Source organism: Aethalodelphis obliquidens, unplaced genomic scaffold, assembly GCF_003676395.1.
Source record: "Aethalodelphis obliquidens isolate GAN/ISIS:26980383/991018 unplaced genomic scaffold, ASM367639v1 scaffold5, whole genome shotgun sequence".
NCBI classification, from domain to species: Eukaryota; Metazoa; Chordata; class Mammalia; order Artiodactyla; family Delphinidae; genus Aethalodelphis; species Aethalodelphis obliquidens.
The window spans coordinates 11507763-11530829 of NW_020837949.1; the positions used below are offsets into that span (position 1 = coordinate 11507763).

At 48.2% G+C, this 23067-nt stretch overlaps 2 protein-coding genes across 6 annotated transcripts in view; both read right to left on the bottom strand.

The window, feature by feature from the left end:
* CLCN1 (chloride voltage-gated channel 1) overlaps positions 1–837 on the bottom strand; it is a 33330-nt gene extending 32493 nt beyond the window's left edge. The window contains exon 1 of the mRNA XM_027101675.1: positions 658–837. Coding sequence (XP_026957476.1) covers positions 658–837 — 180 coding nt within the window. The remainder of the gene's footprint in view (positions 1–657) is intronic.
* A 5934-nt stretch (positions 838–6771) lies between these two features.
* Positions 6772–22842, bottom strand: CASP2 (caspase 2). 5 transcript variants are annotated; one of them, XM_027101656.1, is made up of 11 exons: positions 22676–22842; positions 19305–19455; positions 18832–18999; positions 18593–18674; positions 17906–18000; positions 17456–17632; positions 11704–11832; positions 11464–11554; positions 8359–8508; positions 8109–8218; positions 6772–7948 (listed from the first exon to the last, which is right to left on the bottom strand). In XM_027101656.1, exons 1-11 carry the CDS (start codon positions 22747–22749, stop codon positions 7817–7819), a joined length of 1359 nt encoding a protein of 452 aa, XP_026957457.1. In that variant the 5' UTR covers positions 22750–22842; the 3' UTR covers positions 6772–7816. The 5 variants fall into 5 exon arrangements, with proteins under 5 accessions (XP_026957457.1, XP_026957456.1, XP_026957458.1 ...); XM_027101655.1 differs by having other exon boundaries at positions 18811–18999; positions 22676–22824; XM_027101657.1 differs by lacking the exon at positions 22676–22842 and adding an exon at positions 21218–21350 and having other exon boundaries at positions 18811–18999.
* Between the last annotated feature and the right edge of the window lie 225 nt (positions 22843–23067).

The window sequence follows — 23067 nt, forward strand, 5'->3', positions numbered from 1 at the left end:
AAGCCCTGGAGGATATCTATCCCTGGACATCCCTAATTAGTTCACAAGCCCCTCTCTCTGGGTACAGATCTCTGTACCTGTCCAGGTGCCTGCCATTTCATCGGTGCTTAATTAATCCTCCCACCTGAAAGTTTGATTATATTTCTTCTGCTCGTTTGACACTGGTCTACCTTTGATCACTGATATGCAATTCAGTCCATTTTCTCCACTCATCCCAACTCTTCTGCCTTCTGCAGAAGTGCTGATTTGTGTGTGTCCTGCCGAGGGTGGGGAGGGAGAAATCCGGTGGTGTCTGCACGCGGGTGAGGGTGTAAGGACAGCTCACGCACACAGAGGTGTGGTCCCCTCTGCCACTCACCTCGTGTGGGTTACGTAAGCACGAGCTCGTCATGCATGTGTGGCTCTGCCCTCTCCCCCCAGGATTCGGGGGTTCTGTTAGTAAAGCTTGTGTTAAAGTACCCGTGTATCTCTGTATAAGGAGCTCACAAGGCTGAATCCAGACCTTTGAAGAATGTTCATATTTTGAACACATGACTGCATACTTTTTCAAGTTAAAAAGATCACAGTGCTCCCTCTTTTCACCTGATTCCTCTTTGCCCCCAATCCATGGTACCACCGTCTCCTCGAATCCACCGCCCCCTCCCCTTAGGACGTTACCTGTGTGGGGCGGGCGTTGGGACGGGAGCCTGCATCCCTCCGGAGCCTGTGCTGCAGGCCGCCACTCTTGGAGGGCAGTCCATAGCTGGTGCAGTGTTCAAAGGGCATGTACTGGTACTGGGGGGCGCTACCCCACCAGCTGGGCTCGGCCCCATGCCTCTGGGACCCAGATGGCTCCATGCTCCCTCCCGCAGCCAGGCCTCGGCCTGCTTGTCCCTGCCCTCCCCCCAGTACAGCTCCTTAAGCCTGCCCTCCTGCCTGTCCCCAAGGCGTCTGGGGCAGCGTGCCCACCCCCAGCTATTTATAGCCATCTCTCCGTCACATGACACCCCCCAACCCAGCCACATTTGATCTGCTTGGGGTCGAAGCAGGTGTGAGAGCCGTGTGGGGGGAGGGGTTGGGATGAGAACCTGTGGGACAGCCCCGCAGGGAATTCCCTCAGCAGGGCCAGCACTGTCCCCCTCCTTAGTCACTAGGAGGCTCCCAGCCCCAAGCCACTGGTCCGGCTGTAAACATTGCCCAGACCAGGATGGAAAACAGCTTCGCATGCTCTCAGACCTGTGTGCTGCCCCGGGTCTGCCTCCTCTAAGCAACCCACCTCTTTTCTTCAGTCTGTGGGGACATGAGGGCGGAGGAGCTGGATGGAGTGGTCCTAGGGTCCCGAAGCACCGGGGGGCAGCTCACCTGGCAGAGTAACCGGCGCCTCTCTGCCATCTTTCCCTGCAGGCTTGTTCCCGGCTCTGTGTCTTCCTGAGGTTTAGTTCTCATCTGTGGAACCAGCTCTCCCCCAACCCAGCCAGTGTTCGGCTTTCTCCTCCAGCTCTGCCTTTTCTGTCTGCCAGAGGCTGCTGGTGATGCTTTGGGGTCATCCCCTTGACCACACCTTCATCACCCCCTGGGTGTGGGACACAGGGGTAATAGCCTCGCGTTCTGGCATTTCTCCCACGTCCCAGACTGGTACACGTCAGCCACACCAGCAGCCTGGATGTACAGGGAGGGACTGAGCCTCCGTTCAGACCGTGGAGCATCCCTCGGAGGTCTATCAGGGCAGGTTAGATAACGGGGGAGAAGGGGAAGTGGGCCAGGGGAACGAGGGAGGCCGAGGAGGGAAGGGAAAGGGCGTTTCTCGCGATGAGCCCGACACACGTAAAAGATGACAGGGAAGTACTCTGATATTCTTCCCTTTTCAGGTCAATAAATAATTTTTGGCCAAGGCCAAACTACTCTATCTGGCATCACACTTTTTTTTAAACCAGTTTTCCTAGTACAGTCCTTCCCCTCTGAGCTCTTCACTATAGAAAAAAATTGATAAACGTGAGCCAATGTGTGGTTTAGGATCCATCATCAAGTGAGGTCTGTCCCAGGACAGCCAACGTTCAGGGGCTGCAGGGTAGGGACACCAAACATCTGGGCTACAATTACATTTTGTTCTAGGCTGAATGGGACTGTCCAAAGCAGGTGAGAAAATGAATACCATTAAAAGTACCTTTTCTAACATAAATCTGAAGGCCTATAATCTACCCACGAAGATTAAAAATGTGTGATTTGAGGGCCTGGAGGTTCTGTAATATCTCACTCCTCTGCAGGCAGAATGTAAGAAAAGAGATCTAAGGGGATGGCGTGAGATGAAAGAAATACTTTCTTAATAAAGAAGATAGAATGCCGAAGTGCAATTATATTCTTTGCGGGGGGCTTCAGAAACAGAAAAGGTTTCCACGCCTTTGTGGAGTATGGCTCCCCTGAAGGTAGCCGGTTTCTGTAGGGGCGTCATAATCCCAAGAAACAGGTATCTAGGGCAATTGCAATTTCTTCACCGTTCCTGAGAAAATCAGGTCCTGGTTGTAGATTCCAGAATTTGAAGGCAGAGGTTGTTGGCACTGAGAAAACCCTCACACTCCACCAAGCCACCTAGAAGAACGAGCAGCAATTCTAAAAACCAGATTCTGAAATCACGAGGGTCGAGGAAGTCTATAGCTGCTAGTGCTGGAGGGCAAGGATTTGAGAGGAATGATCTTGAGTCTGAGATTAGAGCTAGTTAAAATCTCATGGGCTATCAGCCTGCAAGAGAAGAAAATAAAATGTAAACGGTGCCCCCCTCCATGCCAACACCCCATGGGTGACAGCGCTTAGGCTCTTAGTTGGAAGACCAAAGATGGGTTTCTGGGGAGTTCTTCGAAAAGCTCCTAAATTTGGAAACAAATTCATAAGCATGCATTTATCTATGAGATATGTATACCGTATATGTATTCTTTTGGGGTTTTAAGTAGACTTTCTTGAGGTCCATGAGACTAGAAGGTTAAAACCTATAGGCTTATAGAATTTCTATTTGAAGAAAGCTTGTTGAAATGACCATCTGGGTCACAGGTGCAAGGGGACGTGTGTTAGGGTATAGGTGGTCGTGAACAGCCAGCCCCTTGGCATCCCCACATCAATTTAAGCAGGAACTTTCTCCCTGGGTTAAACCCTTGTTTTCAGACTCCCACCTCTTCAAGTCTGGCCTCTCCAACCATTGGATGATACACCATTACATTCTCTCTAAGGCGCTTTCGGTCATGACTTCCCCTCTGCACATCCAGCCTAGCATGGAACCCATGACCACCTACTTGCTGAAACTTCACCTAGGCAACTGCAACTTCCTCTGAACACACTTTCCCTTTGCAGTTGTCCTCACTGGCAGTCATTTCTCCTCTACTGCTTCTTGGACCTTGCCTTCCAGATCCTTCAAAAATCCCTGGTCCCTTCCCATACCCTGCATATGAGGCCTTCCCGAGAGCGCTGGACAGGGCTCTTTCTTTCTCCCCTTCTGTATTTTTGAACACGATACAGTACACTTTTTCCCTATTCTCTACCCCAAAAGGGCTAAGATGGAATAAAGTCTCTGGTCTCAGGCTCCTTCTCCCAGCTCAGTGGGAAAAATCTCTGGCCCCAAAAAGTGAGGAGGGAGAAAATCTCATGCTAAGAAAAAAGTCACAGAAGCAATATTGTTAGCTGAGAGCATGAACTCAAGTTGCCAGATTGTTTCCCATCCTGGCCTCCGTTTCCTCAGAAAGGCAGTAACTTAACAGGGTTACAGAGAGAAAAGAACGCACGTGGAAGTCATAGTGCCTGCCCCAAAGTGAGCTCTGAATGTTAACTTGTGTCATTAAACCGAAGTTTATTCTGTGAGATGGTTAACAGCCATCTCAGATGTCCGGAGAGGTAGGTTGTACACATGCAGGTGGGCTATGGGGTTAGCAGATGGTTAACAGATGTGTAATGTGTTAACCCTGTGGGATCCACCATGCATACTCGTAGGGTAGCATCCTTCATCCTTTTAAGGTAGCAATGATTTCCCTGTGTTTAGATAAGGGTGAGATTAGGTACCTTAGCCACGGTCTCTGATACCTTAAAAGGCCAAGCCACCATTTGCCATCTATTTAATTCTAGAGTCCATGTCCTTAAAGCTACATCTTTTTTTTTTTTTGGATAATTGAAGTCTCTGAGCCTCATTTTCCACTTCTGAAAAAGAACCAGGGAGATGACGCCCTCCTGGCCTGTGGGAGGACGGTGTAAAGCTGCACAGCGCCTGGGAGATGCACCGAGCACTAGGGCAACTAGAGCTGTTACGAACCTCTTCGCCTCAGACCACTTTCCCCCTCAGCTCATATCCCATCTGTCCCATTTCTTCCTGTTTTCCTCTTCCCTATTACAGGAAACAGGATGGGGGAGGGCAGCAAACGGCCACCCCCAGCTCAGGGATGGGGTATAATTTTAGAAAATCCCCTGGCAGAGGGGACAGAGCTCTGAAATTCAACCTGATACCCTTATTCAAGGGTGGGGCAGGAAGGACGTGGAATCCAGCTCAGCATATGCTGCTCTCTAATCCCCAACACACCGGCCTCCCCAACTCTTTCCTCCCACTATTCCAGTGCCCCTCCCTGGGGCTGTGTCTCCACCTCCCACCCCTGGAGAAGGTCCCCGGGTCCAGCCCGCTCCGCAGTTCAGTGCCCCTCCTCCACCCAGTGATGTTTCAGCTCAGCTTCATCCCTGTTAACTCTTCCTCCTCTGGATTCCTGGACAAGCTTCCTTCCAAGGTCCACAGCAGCTTCCTACCACAATGCTCCAACAGAACGTGTTGGCCCCCCGTAGCCCATCTGCATGCGTACACCCACCTCTCTGGGCGAAGACACACCACACACCGAGAACTCCCAGGTTACACAGCCCACTACTTAGACCTCTTCCATGCTGCCCGAGAATTCTCTTACGACCTATGCCCACCCTGGAAAACCTTAAATCCAAATCGGATCACGTGAGATCGGAAATTCTAGGATCCTCATCCTATTCTAGCTCAACCTGTTTCTCCAGCCTCCATCCCATAATCTAAGCAATCCAGAACTAACACTGCTTGCCAGTGACTCTTCCATCTCTTCTGACCATGAGGAGTCCCAGTGCTGGTAGCCATATTTTGGGGTTGCCTGTGGCCACGACAATGGAGATGGGCTCATCCAAGGTGTGGATCTGCTTGTATAAAAAAGATCTGGCAGGGCTTCCCTGGTGGCGCAGTGGTTGAGAGTCCGCCTGCCAATGCAGGGGACACGGGTTCGTGCCCCGGTCCGGGAGGATCCCGCGTGCCGTGGAGCGGCTGGGCCCGTGAGCCATGGCCGCTAAGCCTGCGCGTCCGGAGCCTGTGCTCCGCAACGGGAGAGGCCACAACAGTGAGAGGCCCGTGTACAGCAAAAAAGTAAAAATAAACAAGATCTGGCAGCAAAACAAGAGGTGTTCGGCTCTGGGTATGCCTCGTGAGGTGGTGAGGAACGCTGTAAGAAGCTAAGGCAGTGGAAGTAAGTGGGCTTTAGACACAGATTATTCACAGCTACAGAGACGTCAGGCACACATCGGTAATAAATATGAACGTTTATTTGGCACCAGATGGCAATACAAAATCCTGGCAGTGGGAAGAGGAAAGGTTCTGTCACCCAAATACTTCCATACGATACCGAGCCCACGGCAGCACTTGGCAACAAGTCTCCGAAGCCCTGCAGAACAAGTATTCACCGAGCACCTGAACCACGAGAGGCTGAGCAGTGTGCCCGGAACCACACGAGGTGTGGAAAAAGTTGTCCTACGTGCGACTTCTGTCTTCAGGAGCTAATAATACGAGTGGATGAAACAAAACGTGGGAAAATACAGAGTACAAGTACTAAACTGGGTATTTTGCCAAAAGGGAAATTTTGTCAAAAAGTAGGAGTCTAGCTAGGGTCGCTTCCTTCCTTCCGCAAACATTTATTGAAGATCCAAGACATGTCAGGCACTGGGTACATGTTAGTGAACAAAAGAGACAAGGTTTCTGCTCTCATGGAGCTTAAAGTGGAGACGGGAATGAACAAGTGAAGCACGCTAATTGATGATTACGCATTGTGATAAGTGCAATAAGGGGGATTAAACAGGACACAGTAATAAAGAAACGTGATTCTTAGAGACAGAATGGCCTGGGAAGGCCTCCACAACAAGGTGGCATTTAAGCTCAGACTTGAAGGATAAAGAAAGAAGCCACCAGAGACAAGAGTGGACTCAGTGGACCCAGGAGTGTCTGATGGCCTCGGGCAGGAAAGGCCTCAGAATGTCTGAGAAACTGAGGACAGCAGTAGGTTACGGGGAAATCAGCACTTAGTGAGGCCCTGCAGGCCAAGGTAAAGAGTCTGGATTTTATTTGAGGTGTGATAGGAAACCAGAGGATTCCAAGCAGGGGAGTAACAGCATCAGATTTATACTTAAAAACCCAAACCAATGGGCTTCCCTGGTGGCGCAGTGGTTGAGAGTCCGCCTGCCGATGCAGGGGACACGGGTTCGTGTCCCGGTCCGGGAAGATCCCACATGCCGCGGAGCGGCTAGGCCCGTGAGCCATGGCTGCTGAGCCTGCGCGTCCGGAGCCTGTGCTCCACAACGGGAGAGGCCACGGCAGTGAGAGGCCCACATACCGCAAAAAAAAAAAAAAAAAAAAGAATAAGGAAGTTTCATAAAAGCACAGATAAAGATGGCTTCTAGGGTGAACAAATAACATATACAGCAGTGGTCTCCCTGAAATGGAAAGTCATAACAGGAAGGGGAAATTGGCCACATAAAATCAAGAGGGGATTTAATACTGAAGCAGAAAGAGGGAACAAGGTACTACATCACATCCTTGAGCAGCCAAATGATCCAATTAAGCAGTATTTTAGACAGAGCTGGTGGCAGCAGTAAACAGGATGAGACGAAGGTGAAGAGGGGAGAAACAGGAAGCAGGGAGATAACTAGGAAGCTTTTATAGAGGGGACACTTCATAGGAAGAAAAACGAGGATAAGGTGACAGATTACAGAGTATGAACAAGCATACCACTCTTATCTGCCTCTGTTGACACTCCCTGCAGGGCTCATTTCAGGTACAAAGCTCGGAGAAAGGACAACCAATTAAAAGATCTTTGAAACTTCCGTGGGCAAAGATCAACAGGCAACAGATACAAGGCATCCAAACCCTAACCTCTGCTGAACGCTGGATTCCCTGAGCCCCAAGGAGCCAAGAGTGGAGTTGAGAAGACAGTCCTTCCGGGGGGTGACATTCTGGAACCAAAGGGAATGAATGCACAGGTACGGGCCCACCCACAGCAGCAGAGAGTGACTGCTGTCCTGCTTGGCCTTTTGAAACCAAATGAAAAAGGTCTATGTTAAACCAGGACACCTTCCAAACTCACTCTGAGACAAATGGGGCTGGGATGTGACAGAAAAGATGGGAGATGACCTCTGAGACATCTCAACTAAAGTAATAAAAGCAATCACCAAACGCTTCCTACAAGAGCCCTGGGGGCAGAAACTGAACACAACATGGAGGAAACCCACACGTCCTCTCCCCACCCATCGAGACACTATGTTCGTAACATCACTTGCCAGGTCCCTCAACTGAGGCCAAACGCTCCAGGCAACAAGTCCAGCCGGAGCTGGTTCCACAGGGAGAGAGCCTCCCATGGGAGTAGCCGGCCTGTAGTCCCAGGTGAAAGATGGAGACGATGGGCGTGTGAAATGAGCCTGGGATATTCCCAATCCCTGAGGGGGAGGGACAGAAACCGTGCGTCCTAGAGACAGGAGGCTCTATCACACCTCCCGTGGTCCAGCGGCCTCCATGTGGCCCAGGTGATGGGAGGTGGCATCACGTGGGAGGGTGTCCCGGGAAGAGATAGAGGTGGCGGCACAGAGTGCTACAGTACTCGGACATCTCCTTGCATCGGTGGAACTCCGTGCCCGGGGCGTAGCCTTCACGCTCCTTGATGAGCGCGTTCACCTGCAAAGGCAGAAACCCAGGGCCCATGGTTTGAGAATCAGGTGTTTCCATGATCCCAGAAGAGGAAGGGTAGGGAGACTGTGAAAAACAGGGCAAGGGCGGAGGAAGGTAGAACAGCACGGGGACGTAGAAGGTTCCTGGCACCACTGAGCCGACTTACCTCCACGAGCATGTCGGCCACATGCTTGTCACACGCCCTCTCACAGAACACCTGAGTGAGGGCCTCCACGTACCAGGAGCCCCGCTTGGTGTTGCGCATGGCAGCGGTCCCTGCAACCAGGACAGCAGTGAGCACACAGGGAAGGTCCTGGGCACCCTCACACAGCTGGACGGACCTCGCCGACACCCGCTCCCTCCGCAGTCAGAGAGAGACGCCACCTTTTGGATCTCTCCTTTGGAACTCACGATACCTCTGAGGCAGGCGTAGCCACAAATCATGTCCGAGCGAGTGGGCAGTCGCATCTTCAGCCCCTCCTCTTTACTGGCATCGCTCTCCTCGCACTCGGGGGATCGCTCATGGTTCTTCCCGTCTTGCTGGTCGACCCCACGATCCGTCTCATCTGTACAAAGGCAGACAGAGTGGACAGAGATGTTATTTCCTCTCTTGGGCCTGTCACAGTCAAGCCCGAGTTCCCTGCAACCTTGACTGGGAAGAACCATTTCCAGCTGTTGCCTCCAACCTGTGGCTGATGAATTAAAAAACAAACAAACAAACGAACGAACACCATTACTCCCATTCCCCTGCCAGAGTACACCGATCACACAGAGGGTGCCCATGGCAGGCCGGACGCCGCGCCCAAGCACATGCACATACACGCAGTCCGAGCTCTGTCCACGCTGTGTAAGACAGGGCAAGTGCTGAACCAAATACTCCTTGTAAACAGAATGAAAAGCCATCTGCGTCCATGATTCACTTGTTCAATTGTCAATATTCCTGGAAGTCAAAGTGCTCCTTATTGCAATACACAGTAAAATATTGATATATTTCGCTTTATTATGTAAAAAAAACCAAGAAACCAAAAATATGATTACTCCATTTATGCCATATGAAAACTACAACCTCAAATCTATCAATAAACAAATTATAAAACTAAGCATGATCAGCTGTTTTCAGGGTGTTTTGGGTATTTTTAAATCATTTATTGTTTATTAATTTCATAAGCCAAATTGTAGCTGGCGTGCAAAATTTGAGAAATTTAAAGAAACTTAAAATTGGGATAATTTGACTATTTTCTCCTACACAATGTAAAAAGAACACTATTATTCAATATTAGCAGTAGATTCTCAACATACCCTGAGCACATGTCCAACCTCCTGACCTAGGCCTTATCTACCCCAAGACATGTTCTCTTTCTGATGCTGTTGTCGTGGGGGTGGTAGGAGAGACACAGGACACACGGCTGTCACGCCGAAGCTGAAGGAGTAAGTATGCTTTCTTATACCTCCCTCTCCATAGGACCCCCAAGACAGCCTGAAACGGGAGTGAGGCTTGAAGGTCTGTGCAGAAAATGACCAAGGTTCACTGATCCAATAAAAATTTACTGAGCAACTTCCATATGCCAGGCACTGTTTTTGTTTGAGGCCCTAGGGATATAGTGAAAAGTCCCTGCCCTTCTGGAGCTTACACTCCAGTTTAGGAGCCAGTCATCCGGGGTGGGGCGGTCCTTCTAACAGGCATCAATTATGTTAACTGAATAGAGCGGAAGACAGTTGAGCTCAGGCTTTCAAAGGAAGAGCTGGCTACTGGTCATGCCTTGAAGGATTTAATTGTAGAGAGAAGATTCACGTTAGCCCAGAAGAGCGCAATTCTCCCCTATCCAGGTCTAGTATTTGTATATAATCTCTGAACATAGGAGGAGAAAATGATCATGAACATGTTTATTTCCTTTTACTTTGCTAGTGACACCTCCTAAAGGAAACAGGCCAAGCTGAATGTGTCCCTCAAGAGAAAGGAGCCTCCTCCCTTGTCTTTGTGTCTCAGATCTGTTAATCAATAAATGTTTTTTTCACAGTATCCCCATATATGTTTTTTATATCATTGCTACGCTTTTTAGGCAGATTAATTTCCATCCATTCGTTCGATATTTATGAAGTGCTACTACATATCAGGTAGTGCTCTGAGACTGGGGATACAGCAGGTGCATAAAAAAGCAAGCTCCTGCCTGCACAGACTCTTTTCTTAGCACTTTTCCCTGCCATGGTAATCGTCCTGAAAAAAAAATTTATCGCATTATTTCTTACTTAAGCTCCCAATAGCTCTGTACTATTATCTGTCAAAGTCCGAAGTCCAAAATCTGAGCTGTAGCTAAAGGTATAGATCACGTGGTCAGCCACATCCCACTACATATGACTGATGCAGACGCGCAGTTTTTAAATTAGATTCGGGCATACTTCTGGCTCAGCACACCTTTTTTTTGGCGGGGGGAAGGGGATATCTTTTTAATCTTGGTATGCTTGTCATTGCATTCCCCCCTTTTCCCTGAAAGGATCTATCTGTTACTCCACACCCATGTAAAAAATGTATTATTTGAATGCTTGGACAAAGTGACCTTTAAATCAAACTACAAGCCCCTTAGGGGCACGGATCATGTCCTAACAGTCAGAGCTGGTACTTTCCGCGGATTTCCTATGGGCCAGGTACTGTGCTAAGTAAGTCCTTCATACGAACCATTTCACTTAAGCATCACAACAGCCTGACCTTATGAAGTAGGTCTGATGATTATCTACATTTTATACTGAGGAAACTCAGGTGCAGGGACATCGAGCAACTTCTCTAACCTGACATAACTAGTCAGTGGTAGAGGCAGAATTGGACTCCACATTTAGAGCTTTTAGTTATTACTGTTTTCCTCCAAGATGAGAGGCAGGCCTCCATGTCTTCTGAGCCTAGTCGGGGAGTCCTGGCTCTTCAAGGGGTAAAAGAGACTGCGTGCAAGAAAGAAGAGGGGCGGCAGCAGCTCACGGAAGAGCACGAGCCAGAGGCTGACACGGGGCTTCTGCGCTGCTTTCCTGCGTGACACGTGAGTGACACAGAGAAGGGAGGAGACGAGAACGCAGTGTAGCTGAGACGAGAAGTAAAAGGAGAAGGTGGAAAGGGGGAGGAGAGGTGGAGAAAAAAAAGAGGAAGAGCATAAAGTGAGAGGGCTAGGAAGCAGAGACAGCCGGAAAATCCTTAACTGGAATAAGTAACCAAAAAAGCGCATCAGCGTTAATAAGCACAGAAAGAAGGAAGCGTCCTCAGGAAAGAAGGCGAAGACACTGGCAGAGAGCGTCTGGCAGGACAGGATGTGGCAGGTGCACAGGGCTGACCAACCTGAGAGCCAGGGGCTGCCCAAGTCCCAGCACACCCCATGCATTGGGAGACACTTACAGAGCAAGAGAGGCGGTGGCAGCAGTGAACAGAAGGAGGTGCCCAAGGGATCCGATAGCACCTGAGAGGAGCAAACAGGAAAGTGAGAGCTGGTGGGAGGCTGCCCAGGAGCCACACCCAGGTGCTGGTCTGCCAGGGCACTCACCTCCACGGCAGGCCTGGATGAAGAACATTTTCGGTTTGTTCTGTAGGCTCGGGCAGTTGGCATTGTCAAACAGCCGGAAAACCTCTTGTAGCTGCCAGAAACAAACAAGGGAGAAGGGAGGTTGGTGGTCAGTGGGACCTCCTGAGTCCTACACGCAACAGCAGCCGTCACTGGAGAGAGGGGCAGGCGGGAGGTGAAGCGGCCCAGCTTGCAGAGCTGCGGCCACGGGACGGCACGCACCTGAAGCAGCGTGCCGTCCACGCCATAGACACCGCCCTCCATGCCGTGGGAGAGGAGTGCCACTATGCAGGAGTCCATGACACGGTGAGCGGGTAGCTGGGCAAAATCCCGGAGCTTCTCTTGCATTTCCTAGAAGAAAGACACCTTTCAGCGTTGTTCACTAGTCAGCACCAATGTAAGCTTTTCTTCAGTGTCTGAAACCCTAAGCTATTAGAAGGTACAGTGTGTTCCCTACATTCCTGTGGTCGATGGTAAGTGAAGTCAGAGATGCACCAGAAAACTGCATGACTTCAGACAAAATTCTGAATATAATTTTACAATTCACAGGCTCACTGAGGTATGTTAAGAACTCCTGGATTAAAGCAAGTTATTAATGAAGGAGCTAGCTAACTTTATCCATTCTCCAATCATCAACCCGATCCTTCTTCAGAGCATATGCCCTTGTATATAAATGGCACAAGGGGGACCGCCGGGTAAACTGTAACAGCTACAAGAACTGCTGTGTGACAGAGGGCTCACAGGATCGTGAGAGTAGAGAACAGCAGTACTCCTTTGCTGTTGTCTGTCTGAGAATTTAAGTTCCCGGAGACAGTGATGATGTCTGTATAAAACGCTTTGTCCATGGAAGAACACACTCTATGGAGGATTCTGTACAGGGTCATGACTACATATATGGGCCAAGGGATCAGAGAGACCTCAGCTGGATCCCTAGGTTCATAAATTAGAACAAGTTATTTAGCCCCTCAAAGCTCTAGTACCCATTTTGTAAGACAATTAAGCGTACATTTCCTCCAAGTTTGTACAGATTAAATGAGATATGGCACAGAAAGGACTTATCACTGTGTCTGGCACATACTGCAAAGATCTGCCATTGCAATGTACTTGTCTAATGAAGGGTAACAATATTATTTTTTCAAAGAAACCGTGTAGTCTAACTTAAGAATCTTTTTGATCTTGCACTAGACTGACATATATGAATAACACTCTAACTGAAGCATTATACCTAACAGTACAATAATATGATACCAACTTTTAAACCTATGTCTCCCTCTACAACTCTAGATGTCTGGATTGTCTCTGAGACGAGCAGAGAGAAAACAGGCTCATTTTACTATGAACTTGATCAAAATATAATGAAGAATATGCTATCTAGGCAGAACAGTTACAGTACACATATATCTAACAGTCCATACACAGCCCCCAGTAAAACACACACTTGTGTAATACATTGCGGTGGTTCTCCAAGTGCGGCCCCTAAAACAGCAGCATCAGCGTCACAGGGGAACCTGTAAGAACTGCAGAGTCTTGGCCCCCAGCAAACTGTTTTCACAAGCCCTCCAGGTAATTCTGATGTGCTAACGTTTGAAAACTGCTTATCTGTTTGGAATAGTTCTGTTTGCACATAATTGAGACTTAATAAGAGACTTGAAAGTCTGCAGTTTCACTGGGAATGGAGAAACTGGCTGTGCTGAAAGAGCATGTGTATTTTCTGAGCAAACAGAACCCAACCATAATATTGGAGATCTTAAGGTAATAAAAGATATCCAAAATTCATTCATTTTAAGAATATATCATCTCAAGAGCCTACTGCCCATCTGGAGTTGACTGTAACAGAATTTAACATGTAATAGGTGAAGTTCATTTTGCTCCAAGGAGGGAATATACAGGTTAGGCACTCAGGAGCATTTTGCACTTAAGTGAGATTACTAGGTCAGTAAATAGAAGACAACAAAGCCCGAAGTTAAGAACACATGGGCTTTGTAACTGAATTTAATAAGATTAAACCATTCAATCAATGGGGGTTAGTCATTTGGGGAAATTTTTCCGAAAGTAGCGTAGCTTAAAATAGGATCTCTAGATCTATTTCTGATAAAATTACAGAACTTCTATAAATAGCAGGGCTCTTAACACTTCCAAGTGTTTTTGGCTGGGGGACACAGAAGAAAAGAATAACCTGTGAACTCCCTGAAATGATACCCCAAATTTTACTGGCAGCTGTATTTTCCAGAGATGACCCACAGCTTGCCCCTATACCCTCAAATCCGTCTGTGACCAAATGCAAGTTACAAACCAATACCACGACATGGTGAAAGGAAACCTGCCACTTTAAAGTGTATCTCATTTCCTAATATACAATAAACTGTAATTCTAGAACTAGTAAAACTCATGAGATAGATGCAAGAAGAAAAGACTCTGATGATGAACAGAAGCACTGAACACCTACATGAGCGGTGAGGATAATAGCGTGCTCTCCAGCACTGTCAGGCGAAATGGTTCTCTGAGACTACACTGTCTCCAATTTTTCAATGGAATTATCTCTAAAGCAAAAAGGAATAATATGGGGAGAAAAAGAGGATCTAAATTTTCTTGGTTCTGTCTCTTTGCTCACCAAATAATTATATAAAAGACTTGAGGGACTTCCCCTGAGGTCCAGTGGTTAAGACTCAACGCTTCCACTGCAGGGAGCACAGGTTCAATCCCTGGTCGGGGAACTGAGATCCTGCATGCCTTGTGGCATGGCCAAAAAGTTTAAAAAAAAAAAAAAAGAATTGAGCCCCTTGAGATGTTCTATCAGAAAGACAGTATCCTGTACAGATGCCTAGCGCACCAAATTATCACACCCACTGTCGCTACCTGGTTTTAACTGCATCTGAAAGTTCGATTGGCCGCTGTCAGAAACTGGTCCTGCAACGTCCTCCTCCTGCTTCTGAATCTCCAGAGCCGAGGACTAGCGTGCATGGAGGGTGTATCCCGAAGGGTCAGTCCTAGCCCTTTTGCTTTTTCTCAAGGATCATGATCTCTCATTACTTGAAGTCTTTTTCCTACACAAGTAGTTCCCAAATTTACATCTTTGGCCCTGACTTCCTCTGAGGCCCTCAATTCCTTACGTTCTCCATCTTCTTCCATAGGTAGTTATTTAATCACAAAGCGCTGACAGTACAATCATGTACTATTTTTTTCTACTATTTTTCACATATACTATTTTTCACATATATTCTTTTCCTTTTGGTCCACTATCCCGTCCAGGCCCCCACCATCTCATACTGGCATTATGATATTAACTCCAAACTGTATTCCCTGCCACTGGTCTCTACCTCATTCATTACTGTCATATTAATCTTCCTGAATCATCACTGTGAATGCGTCACCTTTCTATTCAAAAACCACTAACGATGTGCTAATGTCAACACAAGGAAGTCCAATTCCTTTGGGAAGACATTCAAGGCCCTGTGCATTCTGGTCCCTTTTTCCCCAATCTTGTTGTTGGAACTCCTGTGCCCTAGACATTTGGTTCACCCACAAGGTCCCTAACACACACATTTCTAATCTGTATGCTGTTCTCCTTGTGTAGGACCCCTTCACTCCTCCTCTCTTGCCTCAGTAGCTTCCATCCTTCGTGGGCAGCTTAAGTCTCACATCCTCCACTTATCCTTCTGACCACATCTACCCAGGTGATGGTTTCTTCCTCTTAACTACTGTAGAAGACACTGTCTCTAGTCTTTTGTTGTCCTTTAAGGGGATGTGCCTCTTTTTTTTTTTTTAAACTGATGTCAAGACTCCCCCATCTAAATGAGGTCCCTTGAACTCAAGGTCCACATTAAAAAAAATCTCTGGCAGCTAACATAGTTGCCCCCTGTTATAAGGTGCTCAAAATTGAACGCCACTGCGATTCAAGTTATAGAACAACGTAACCAGAGAATCAGAATCCAACAGGTCCTGGAATCTGCATCAGGGAATGGCATTTGTGAAGTGGGCCCGTAGGCCCATCAAAGCTACTGTCTCTAAGATAAGAATCAGTAGTACACAGTTGACCCGGTGCTTAGTGATGTATCTTTAACTATCAAGCACATAAAATCCCTTATCAACTGCATAAAATTTGGAAAACCGTGACATAATAAATTCCTAGTAAAAAAAATGACTAGACCAAAAGCTGTAAAGAAATGTAAATCGCATTCATTTTGTTAAGTGACCTTCTAATAGGATTCCCTCTGTAAGAATTACAGCTGTTGTCCCACCTTTATTCCCTTCATGCCCAGCAGATCTCTCAGGAAAGCATATAACCTACATGAATACTTGATGTAGAAAGGAGCTGTTCTAGCCATGGCTTTGAAGCAAGGGTGGGTTTACTTCTTTGCCTGAGCTATTATTGGGAAGCTGGTAATAGCATGTAAAGAACAACATTCAGGTCCCTACCAATGAATCTGGCCTTACCCCAAATTTAGCAAATACACAATTATTCTCACAGAAGCAAGACAGCTGAGAAATAGAAATGAAGACCACAGACAATGCTGACCACCCTACCTCAACAGACCAAAGAGAATCTTCTAGAAACCTTAATTTTACCATGGATATTCCCAAAGGCAAGTTTAGGAAAGCACTATTATTCTGAATCAAAATAAAGAATTAGTATTAATTTACCAATGGACTATTTTCAATTTCAAAACAGAACTACCTAAAGGTAACAAAGTCAGTGGTACAGCCCGGTAACTGAGGCTGAAGGGGACTAAATCCTAACAAGAATGCTTAGGACCTGCAGGAACCTAGCTCAGAAGTAATCTACGCTAAGATCTGTCTTGTGGCCACAAAACTGATAAGAATAGGTTATGTTAGGGACTTCCCTGGTGGCGTAGTGGTTAAGAATCCGCCTGCCAATGCAGGGGACATGGGTTTGAGCCCTGGTCTGGGAAGACCCCACGTGCCGCGGAGCAACTAAGCCTGTGAGCCACAACTACCGAATCCCGCGCACCTAGAGCCCGTACTCTGCAGCAAGAGAAGCCACCGCAATGAGAAGCCCACTCACCGCAACGAAGAGTAGCTCCCGCTCGCTGCAACTAGAGAAAGCCCGCGCGCAGCAACAAAGACCCAACACAGCCCAAAGAAAAAAAAAAGAATAGGTTAATTCATGAAATGACCACAAAACAGTATTTACAAGGACAATTCTAGCAAACTTTCATTTGTAAGAATTTTATCTGCCAACGTAATCTTGAGAACTGGACTCCTAGGCAGCAACGTCAACCAAGAAGTCACTGTCCTGTGTAACCCTGACTTATAAATATCTTTTTTTAGTTGGTTGGGTGCATATCAGTATCTCACCTCCTGAGGGACTGGGAATCAAGTTGCTGAGCATGTAAAAGTGAGAACCCGACCCTGGACTATTCTTACTCAGGGAGCGCACAGCCACCCTGAGAAGTCAACACCCAGGCAGCTGGCTGGCCTGAATCCTTTCTCTCTTTTCTTTTGTTTTCTTTTTATTATTTATTTTTTGGCTGTGTTGGGTCTTCGTTGATGCGCATGGGGTTTCTCTAGTTGCGGCGAGCGGGGGCTACTCTTCGTTGCGGTATGCGGGCTTCTCATTGCAGTGGCTCCTCTTGTTGCGGAGCATGGGCTCTAGGCACAGAGGCTTCAGTAGTTGTGGCAGGCGGGCTCAGTAGTTGTGGCTCGTGGGCTCTAGAGCACAGGCTCAGTAGCTGTGGCGCACGGGCTCAGTTGCTCCACTGCATGTGGGATGTCCCCTGCACTGGCAGGCGGATTCTCAACCATTGCGCCACCAGGGAAGCCCTTTTTTTTTTTTTTTTTTTTTAAAAAAAAACTAGATTGCAAGATGGGCGGCAGAACACAGCAAGTAAAAGGTAGGTAGAGAACATAACTCTAGTAAGGCACAACCCAGCAGGCAGAGGAGCATGGACATTTCTGGCCCCCAAGTGTTGTCCCGTTCTCTAATGCACACGTCAGCATGTCCTGCCTCGGGTACCTGTGCAGTCTGGTCAAGAAGAACATGAACTTTGTAGCCCAAGAGCTTGAAGAGGGTGACTAGAGTGCTGTGGTCCACATCCCCTCCAGAGCGGAATTCCAAGTCTTTCTCGCCAGTGAAGTGCACGTTGCTCAGCACCAGTGCCAGGCCACGAGGCCGAGACTGCAACCTATAGGCCTGGGGAGGGGAGGCCGATTAGACCGTGAGCTTCTTGAGGACAGAAACTATGCCTCCCCCACTAGACGAGGCATTTCAAGAAAACACAGACATCACGTTCTTCTTCTTAATCCCACCAGGTCAAGTATAGAAATACCCACAAAACACAATCAGCAATTATTTTCTGACTAATAAAGGCAGGAAAGAAATGTATATACACAAACTAAGTTCAGATGCCCAGGAAGGGTATCTCATTTCCCAACGCTTTTCCTCTTGCCATTTTGCAAGACTTACCAGCTGGTAGTGCGCTTGATAAAACTCAGGAGTGCAAGACTTCACCTGAAGGCTGGGAGGCCCATCTCCATGGTCTAGGGAGTGTTCCACTGTATCTGCGGCATAGAGAGCAGAAAAGCTAGCACACAACCTACACAGCAATCCTAGTGCTTCACTGTAACTTCAGGCGCCCTTTTCGTAATTACTGGTCTGGCTCACGTCCCTTGTCTGTAAGCTCTATGGGGGCAGAGACCCTGTTTGCTTTCGTTCACCACTGGATCCTCTGCACTTAGCCTGCGTATAGTAGTAGGTGCTCAACTCAGTAAATGACTGAATGGGGTATATGGTAAAACCCTTGTTCTAATCACTAGAATACTCAATCAGTAGGGTAGAGGCCCATGATGTAGTCTTTCCTCATCGTAAAATAACTAAGCTTTACAGAGGAGATAGGCCAATTATGTGCAGGAACTTCCTACCTGCACAAGTTGCTCCAAGGGCCGATCACCATTAAAAAACCATCTATGACGGAAGAAGAAAAACAGGCCCAACCCAGAGCCCATCTGAACTGTCCTGCTGGTCCCTAACAAATTCACTGAGGAAACCGTTCCAATATGAACGAAAATAGGTTTCACACTGGGGCAAAGTCAGATGCCAGTCAAGGAAGCGGAAGTCGATCTGCGGGACCCATTTTACGCCATCAGTTCTCACCTGGGGACAGGCGGCGCTGCTTGCGGGGGGGGCAGGACTCACACACCGGGAAAGGGAGACGCAAGTGGTAGTCGCAGCGCAACTGTAAGAAAGCAGGACCCCCCGTACCAGGCCTTAGGGAGCTGGTCCAGCCCAAATAATACAGAAATCTAGTCCCGTTCCCCACTTCACCAGTCTCAAAAATGCCCTTCCTACCAAACCAACCCTTCCTAACATACCACGTGTCTAGGGCTCCATACCGGTGGGGGTATGTGCTGAAGACCAGCCAGGGTTGTGAGCAACAGGTCCTCCAGGTGACCCTGCTTGGTCTCCCTCAGGGCCACACAGAAGGCATCAAAAGCCTGGGGGCCCCTCTTGGGCAGCAAGTTGAGGAGTTCCACATTCTGGCTGAAACTGCACACCTTGGCCTACGATACAAGAATAAAACATGACATCACATTTACTTATCCAGCTGTAATTCTGTTTCTCCAGATGAGCTTCCTAGTAACAGCATCATCCATCTCAAGAACTCCTTTTACAGAAAAATATGTACGTGGGAAGCCCTTCCCCCACTATTCTTGAATTATATGTCTTTTCTGTTAAATGCTCTAGGGTAGAAGAGCATTTTCATTTCCTTAGTAAAGCACTACATCTTTTTCACACTTTACTATGCTCTGTTCCTCTTCCTACCGCTAATATATTCACTTGGCTTTTCTCTTTTGCCTTCAGATACCTGAATGTGCTCCCTCATTTCCAAGGTGATAATGTCCTTCTCCAGGAGATGTTCTAACAGTTCGCTCAGCAACAGCTGTTTGGCCAGCACCACTCGGTTCTTTTTGAGAGCTTCCTGATGGTCAGGATGCATGCCATACACTCCCAGTATCCTACAGATAAAAGACAGAAAAGCTGTCAAGTACAAGATCTGGCAGAGAAGTGGAACAGAAGAGGTGTGGGTAGGAGAAATATAAAGAACAGGACTTACGATAACTAAAATGAGACATATTTTATTGAATGTGCTTAAAATCATAGAAGTGTTAAGCAGTAACACACTGATCATAAGGAAATGATATACAATCCTTTATGGAGGATGTTCAACTGAGACCATCTTCTGAGATGAATGGTCTGACGAGGGGAAATATCTATCGTGACAAAAATAATACACACACGAGTAGACATACTCACAAGAAGGAACATTCCTCCATCTGACCGACCAATTTTCATTAAGGAGTATTCCAGAAAACATTTCACACTACTTATCTAAGCTGCTGACAGTGATATGAGTCTAAAATAATCCTTTATATATATATATATAAATTTATTTTATTTATCTATTTATTTTTGGCTGTGTTGGGTCTTCGTTGCTGCGTGCGGGCTTTCTCTAGTTGCGGTGAGCGGGGGTTACTCTTTGCTGCAGTGCGCGGGCTTCTCATTGCGGTGGCTTCTCTCGTTGTGGAGCACGGGCTCTAGGGGCTTCATTAGTTGTGGCATGCGGGCTTCATTAGTTGTGGCTCGCGGGCTCTAGAGCACAGGCTCAGTAGTTGTGGTACACGGGCTTAGCTGTTCCGCGGCATGTGGGATCTTCCCAGACCAGGGCTCGAACCCATGTCCCCTACACTGGCAGGCGGATTCTCAACCACTGCGCCACCAGGGAAACCCCACAACTATGGTTTTTAAAACGGTAAGTTCCTGTGACAAAATAACACTAGAAATGACCAGGATCCTATAAGAACCGAATTAAGTAAAAAATCTGACGGAAAGTCACAGTAGATAAATGCCAATGATGAAAACAATCAACATAACCTGAAATCACTCAAAGAGTTAAAGCATGTAAAGGCGAAATTATTTTGGGAATTTAGTTTACGAGGGATGTCTTCATTTCAAGGATTCCTTAGTTTTGCTATGCGTTTGGAAAGAGTTCAGCTTCTGTTGATGAACTCAAAGAATCCCATGTCCAGGTGAGAGGGAGACACAAGAGGGAGGAGATATGGGGATATATGTATACGTATAGCTGATTCACTTTGTTATAAAGCAGAAACTAACACACCATTGAAAAGCAATTATACTCCAATAAAGATGTTATAAAGAAAATAAAAGAATCCCATTTCCAGTGTGTAACATCTATGTGCCTAATTTATATAAACCCAGGGTGTGCCAGCCTGCTTAGTCACAGTTTCCAAGTACATGACAACAGTAAAGACCTGATGGCAGTGAGAAAGGAATATGGTACCAGCTTCAGATTATAACTTAAAAAACCTATTTTAAAATGCATTCCGGGGGTTTCCCTGGTGGCGCAGTAGTTAAGAATCCGCCTGCCAATGCAGGGGACACGGGTTCGAGCCCCGGTCTGGGAAGATCCCACATGCCGCGGAGCAACTAAGTCCCTGCACCACAACTACTGAGCCCGTGCTCTAGAGCCTGCGAGACACGACTACTGAGCCCATGTGCCACAACCACTGAAGCCCGCACGCCTAGAGCCCGTGCTCCGCCAAGAGAAGCCATGGCGAGAAGCCCGTGCACCGCAACGATGAGTAGACCCCGCTCGCCGCAACTAGAGAAAGCCTGCATAGCAACAAAGACCCAACGCAGCCAAAAATAAATAAATTAATTAATTAAAACAAAACCAAAAAGAATCACCTTGGAACATACCAAAGCAGTTAACAATGACAACGTGTATGAACTCTGGTAAAAATAAGTGTTGGGCTTCCCGGGTGGCGCAGTGGTTGAGAGTCCACCTGCCGAGGCGGGGGACACAGGTTCGTGCCCCGGTCTGGGAAGATCCCACATGCCGCGGAGCGGCTGGACCCGTGAGCCATGGCCGCTGAGCCTGCGCGTCCGGAGCCTGTGCTCTGCAGCGGGAGAGGCCACGACAGTGAGAGGCCCGCGTACCGCAAAAAAAAAAAAAAAAAAGTGTTAATAGTTCAATCGCAAAATAACATCGTAGCTGGATTCTGGGTATTTCCTCAGGATACACACCAATGGTGGGGTGGGTTTACTCGACTTTTTTCCCTTAATTTACCAGTAGCATTTTCTCCTTAAAACTTTCTCCTCCCTTGGTTTCCATGACACCATTCTCTCCAGTTTCCCTCTCTGCTTACTAGGTCCCCGTTTCCTTCACAGGACCTTTGGCCTGCCCTTAAATGTTGACATTCCGTTAGGAAGCCCCCTCAAAAAGCCTCTCCCTACTCAGTATCATCCACACAATTCACTAATCGACTCCCCGTTCTTAACTCTAAGTTGTAGACTTGAATTTTCAATCAATAACTTATTAGGTTTAATCTGAAGCAGTATCCATTCTACACACACCCGCTCCTTGCAGGATTCCATACTACGGGGAGTCTCAAAGGTGGACTTTCCAAAAGTAACCACAATCACCTAGAACTTTAGAACACATCGGGAAAGGGGGGAGCGGGTGGAGGAAAGGACACAAAGACGATTCTTAAGTCTTGATTCTGTGTCCTTCTGCAAGTTCTGGTTCCAAAGTCCTCAATTCATCACCTGGGTCTGGACCGGGAGGCATTAAAATATGTTATCCTGGGCGATGTCTGCCATGATACGATTTAACTGGGGCAGAGGCTGAGACACTCGGAGCCTCGGGAACTTCCTTGTCTCAGAGTACACCCAAACCCCAAAATCTGTGTTGACTGCTGTGAAAATCTGGTCATTACACCCAACGCAATACGGATCATGATATATTCAATCCGAAACAAATGCACATCAGGCAGAATTCCGAGATCTGCAGGTCTCATCGGTGTTTATGAGTACAGAGTTTAGTTCCTCAAAAGGGAACCGAGGAAAAGAAAGAATCAAGAATCTTTTAAGAGAAACCGAGATTTGACAGGACTGGAAAGAGCTCGCCTGGTTCAGAGCCTCCGGGATTGGAAGAATGGAGGCTGGGGAATCTTTGCTCGAGAGGGACGAGGCCCAGAAGAGATTCGCCCGCCCGCGCTCCCCTCGGGGGCTCAGCCGGCCTCCCACCCTTGGCTGGAAGCTTGGACACCGCGGCTTCCAGGGGCTCCGAGGGGAGGGGCGCCAGGGCCATACGCCTGAAACCCGCGTCTCCCTCCCTGGGTCCCACTACGGACCCCTGGGACCCTCCCCACTCACCTGCGCCCCCTATCAGCGGTCACCAGCCCCTTTTGCGGGAGGGCGGACCGGGGGCCTGCGCTCGGCGCCGCCATTTCCCGCTTTTCCCGGGCTGTGCGCGCACCGCCCACAACCCAAACAAACCGCGAGCCCTCTGGTCCCCCGCATCCCTCCCACGTCCGCCGGCGCGCAAAGCGCCTGCGCGCTGCTATCCCAGCTCCGCCCCCACGCGAGGCCGGCCGCGCCGTCGCCGGAGCGCGCGCAGGCGCAGAACCCACGCGGCGGACTCGCTGTCCAATGGGATGAGCGAGCGCGCTCGGCGGAAGGGGAAGCGAGGAGCCGCCCCGCCCTACTTGGCCATCCGATTGGTCGTCGGTTCCCGCGGAAATCACAGCTCCCTCCCCGGAACCGCC

Excerpts from the sequence above, each read along its gene's own strand:
- CASP2 (XM_027101655.1), bottom strand. The coding sequence starts at position 22,749 with ATGGCGGCGCCGAGCGCAGGCCCCCGGTCCGCCCTCCCGCAAAAGGGG. Across the intron at positions 11,555-11,703 it reads TGGACGGCACGCTGCTTCAG|CTACAAGAGGTTTTCCGGCT; the intron begins GTGCGTGCCGTC and ends TGTTTCTGGCAG. Across the intron at positions 8,509-11,463 it reads CATCCAGGCCTGCCGTGGAG|ATGAGACGGATCGTGGGGTC; the intron begins GTGAGTGCCCTG and ends GCCTTTGTACAG.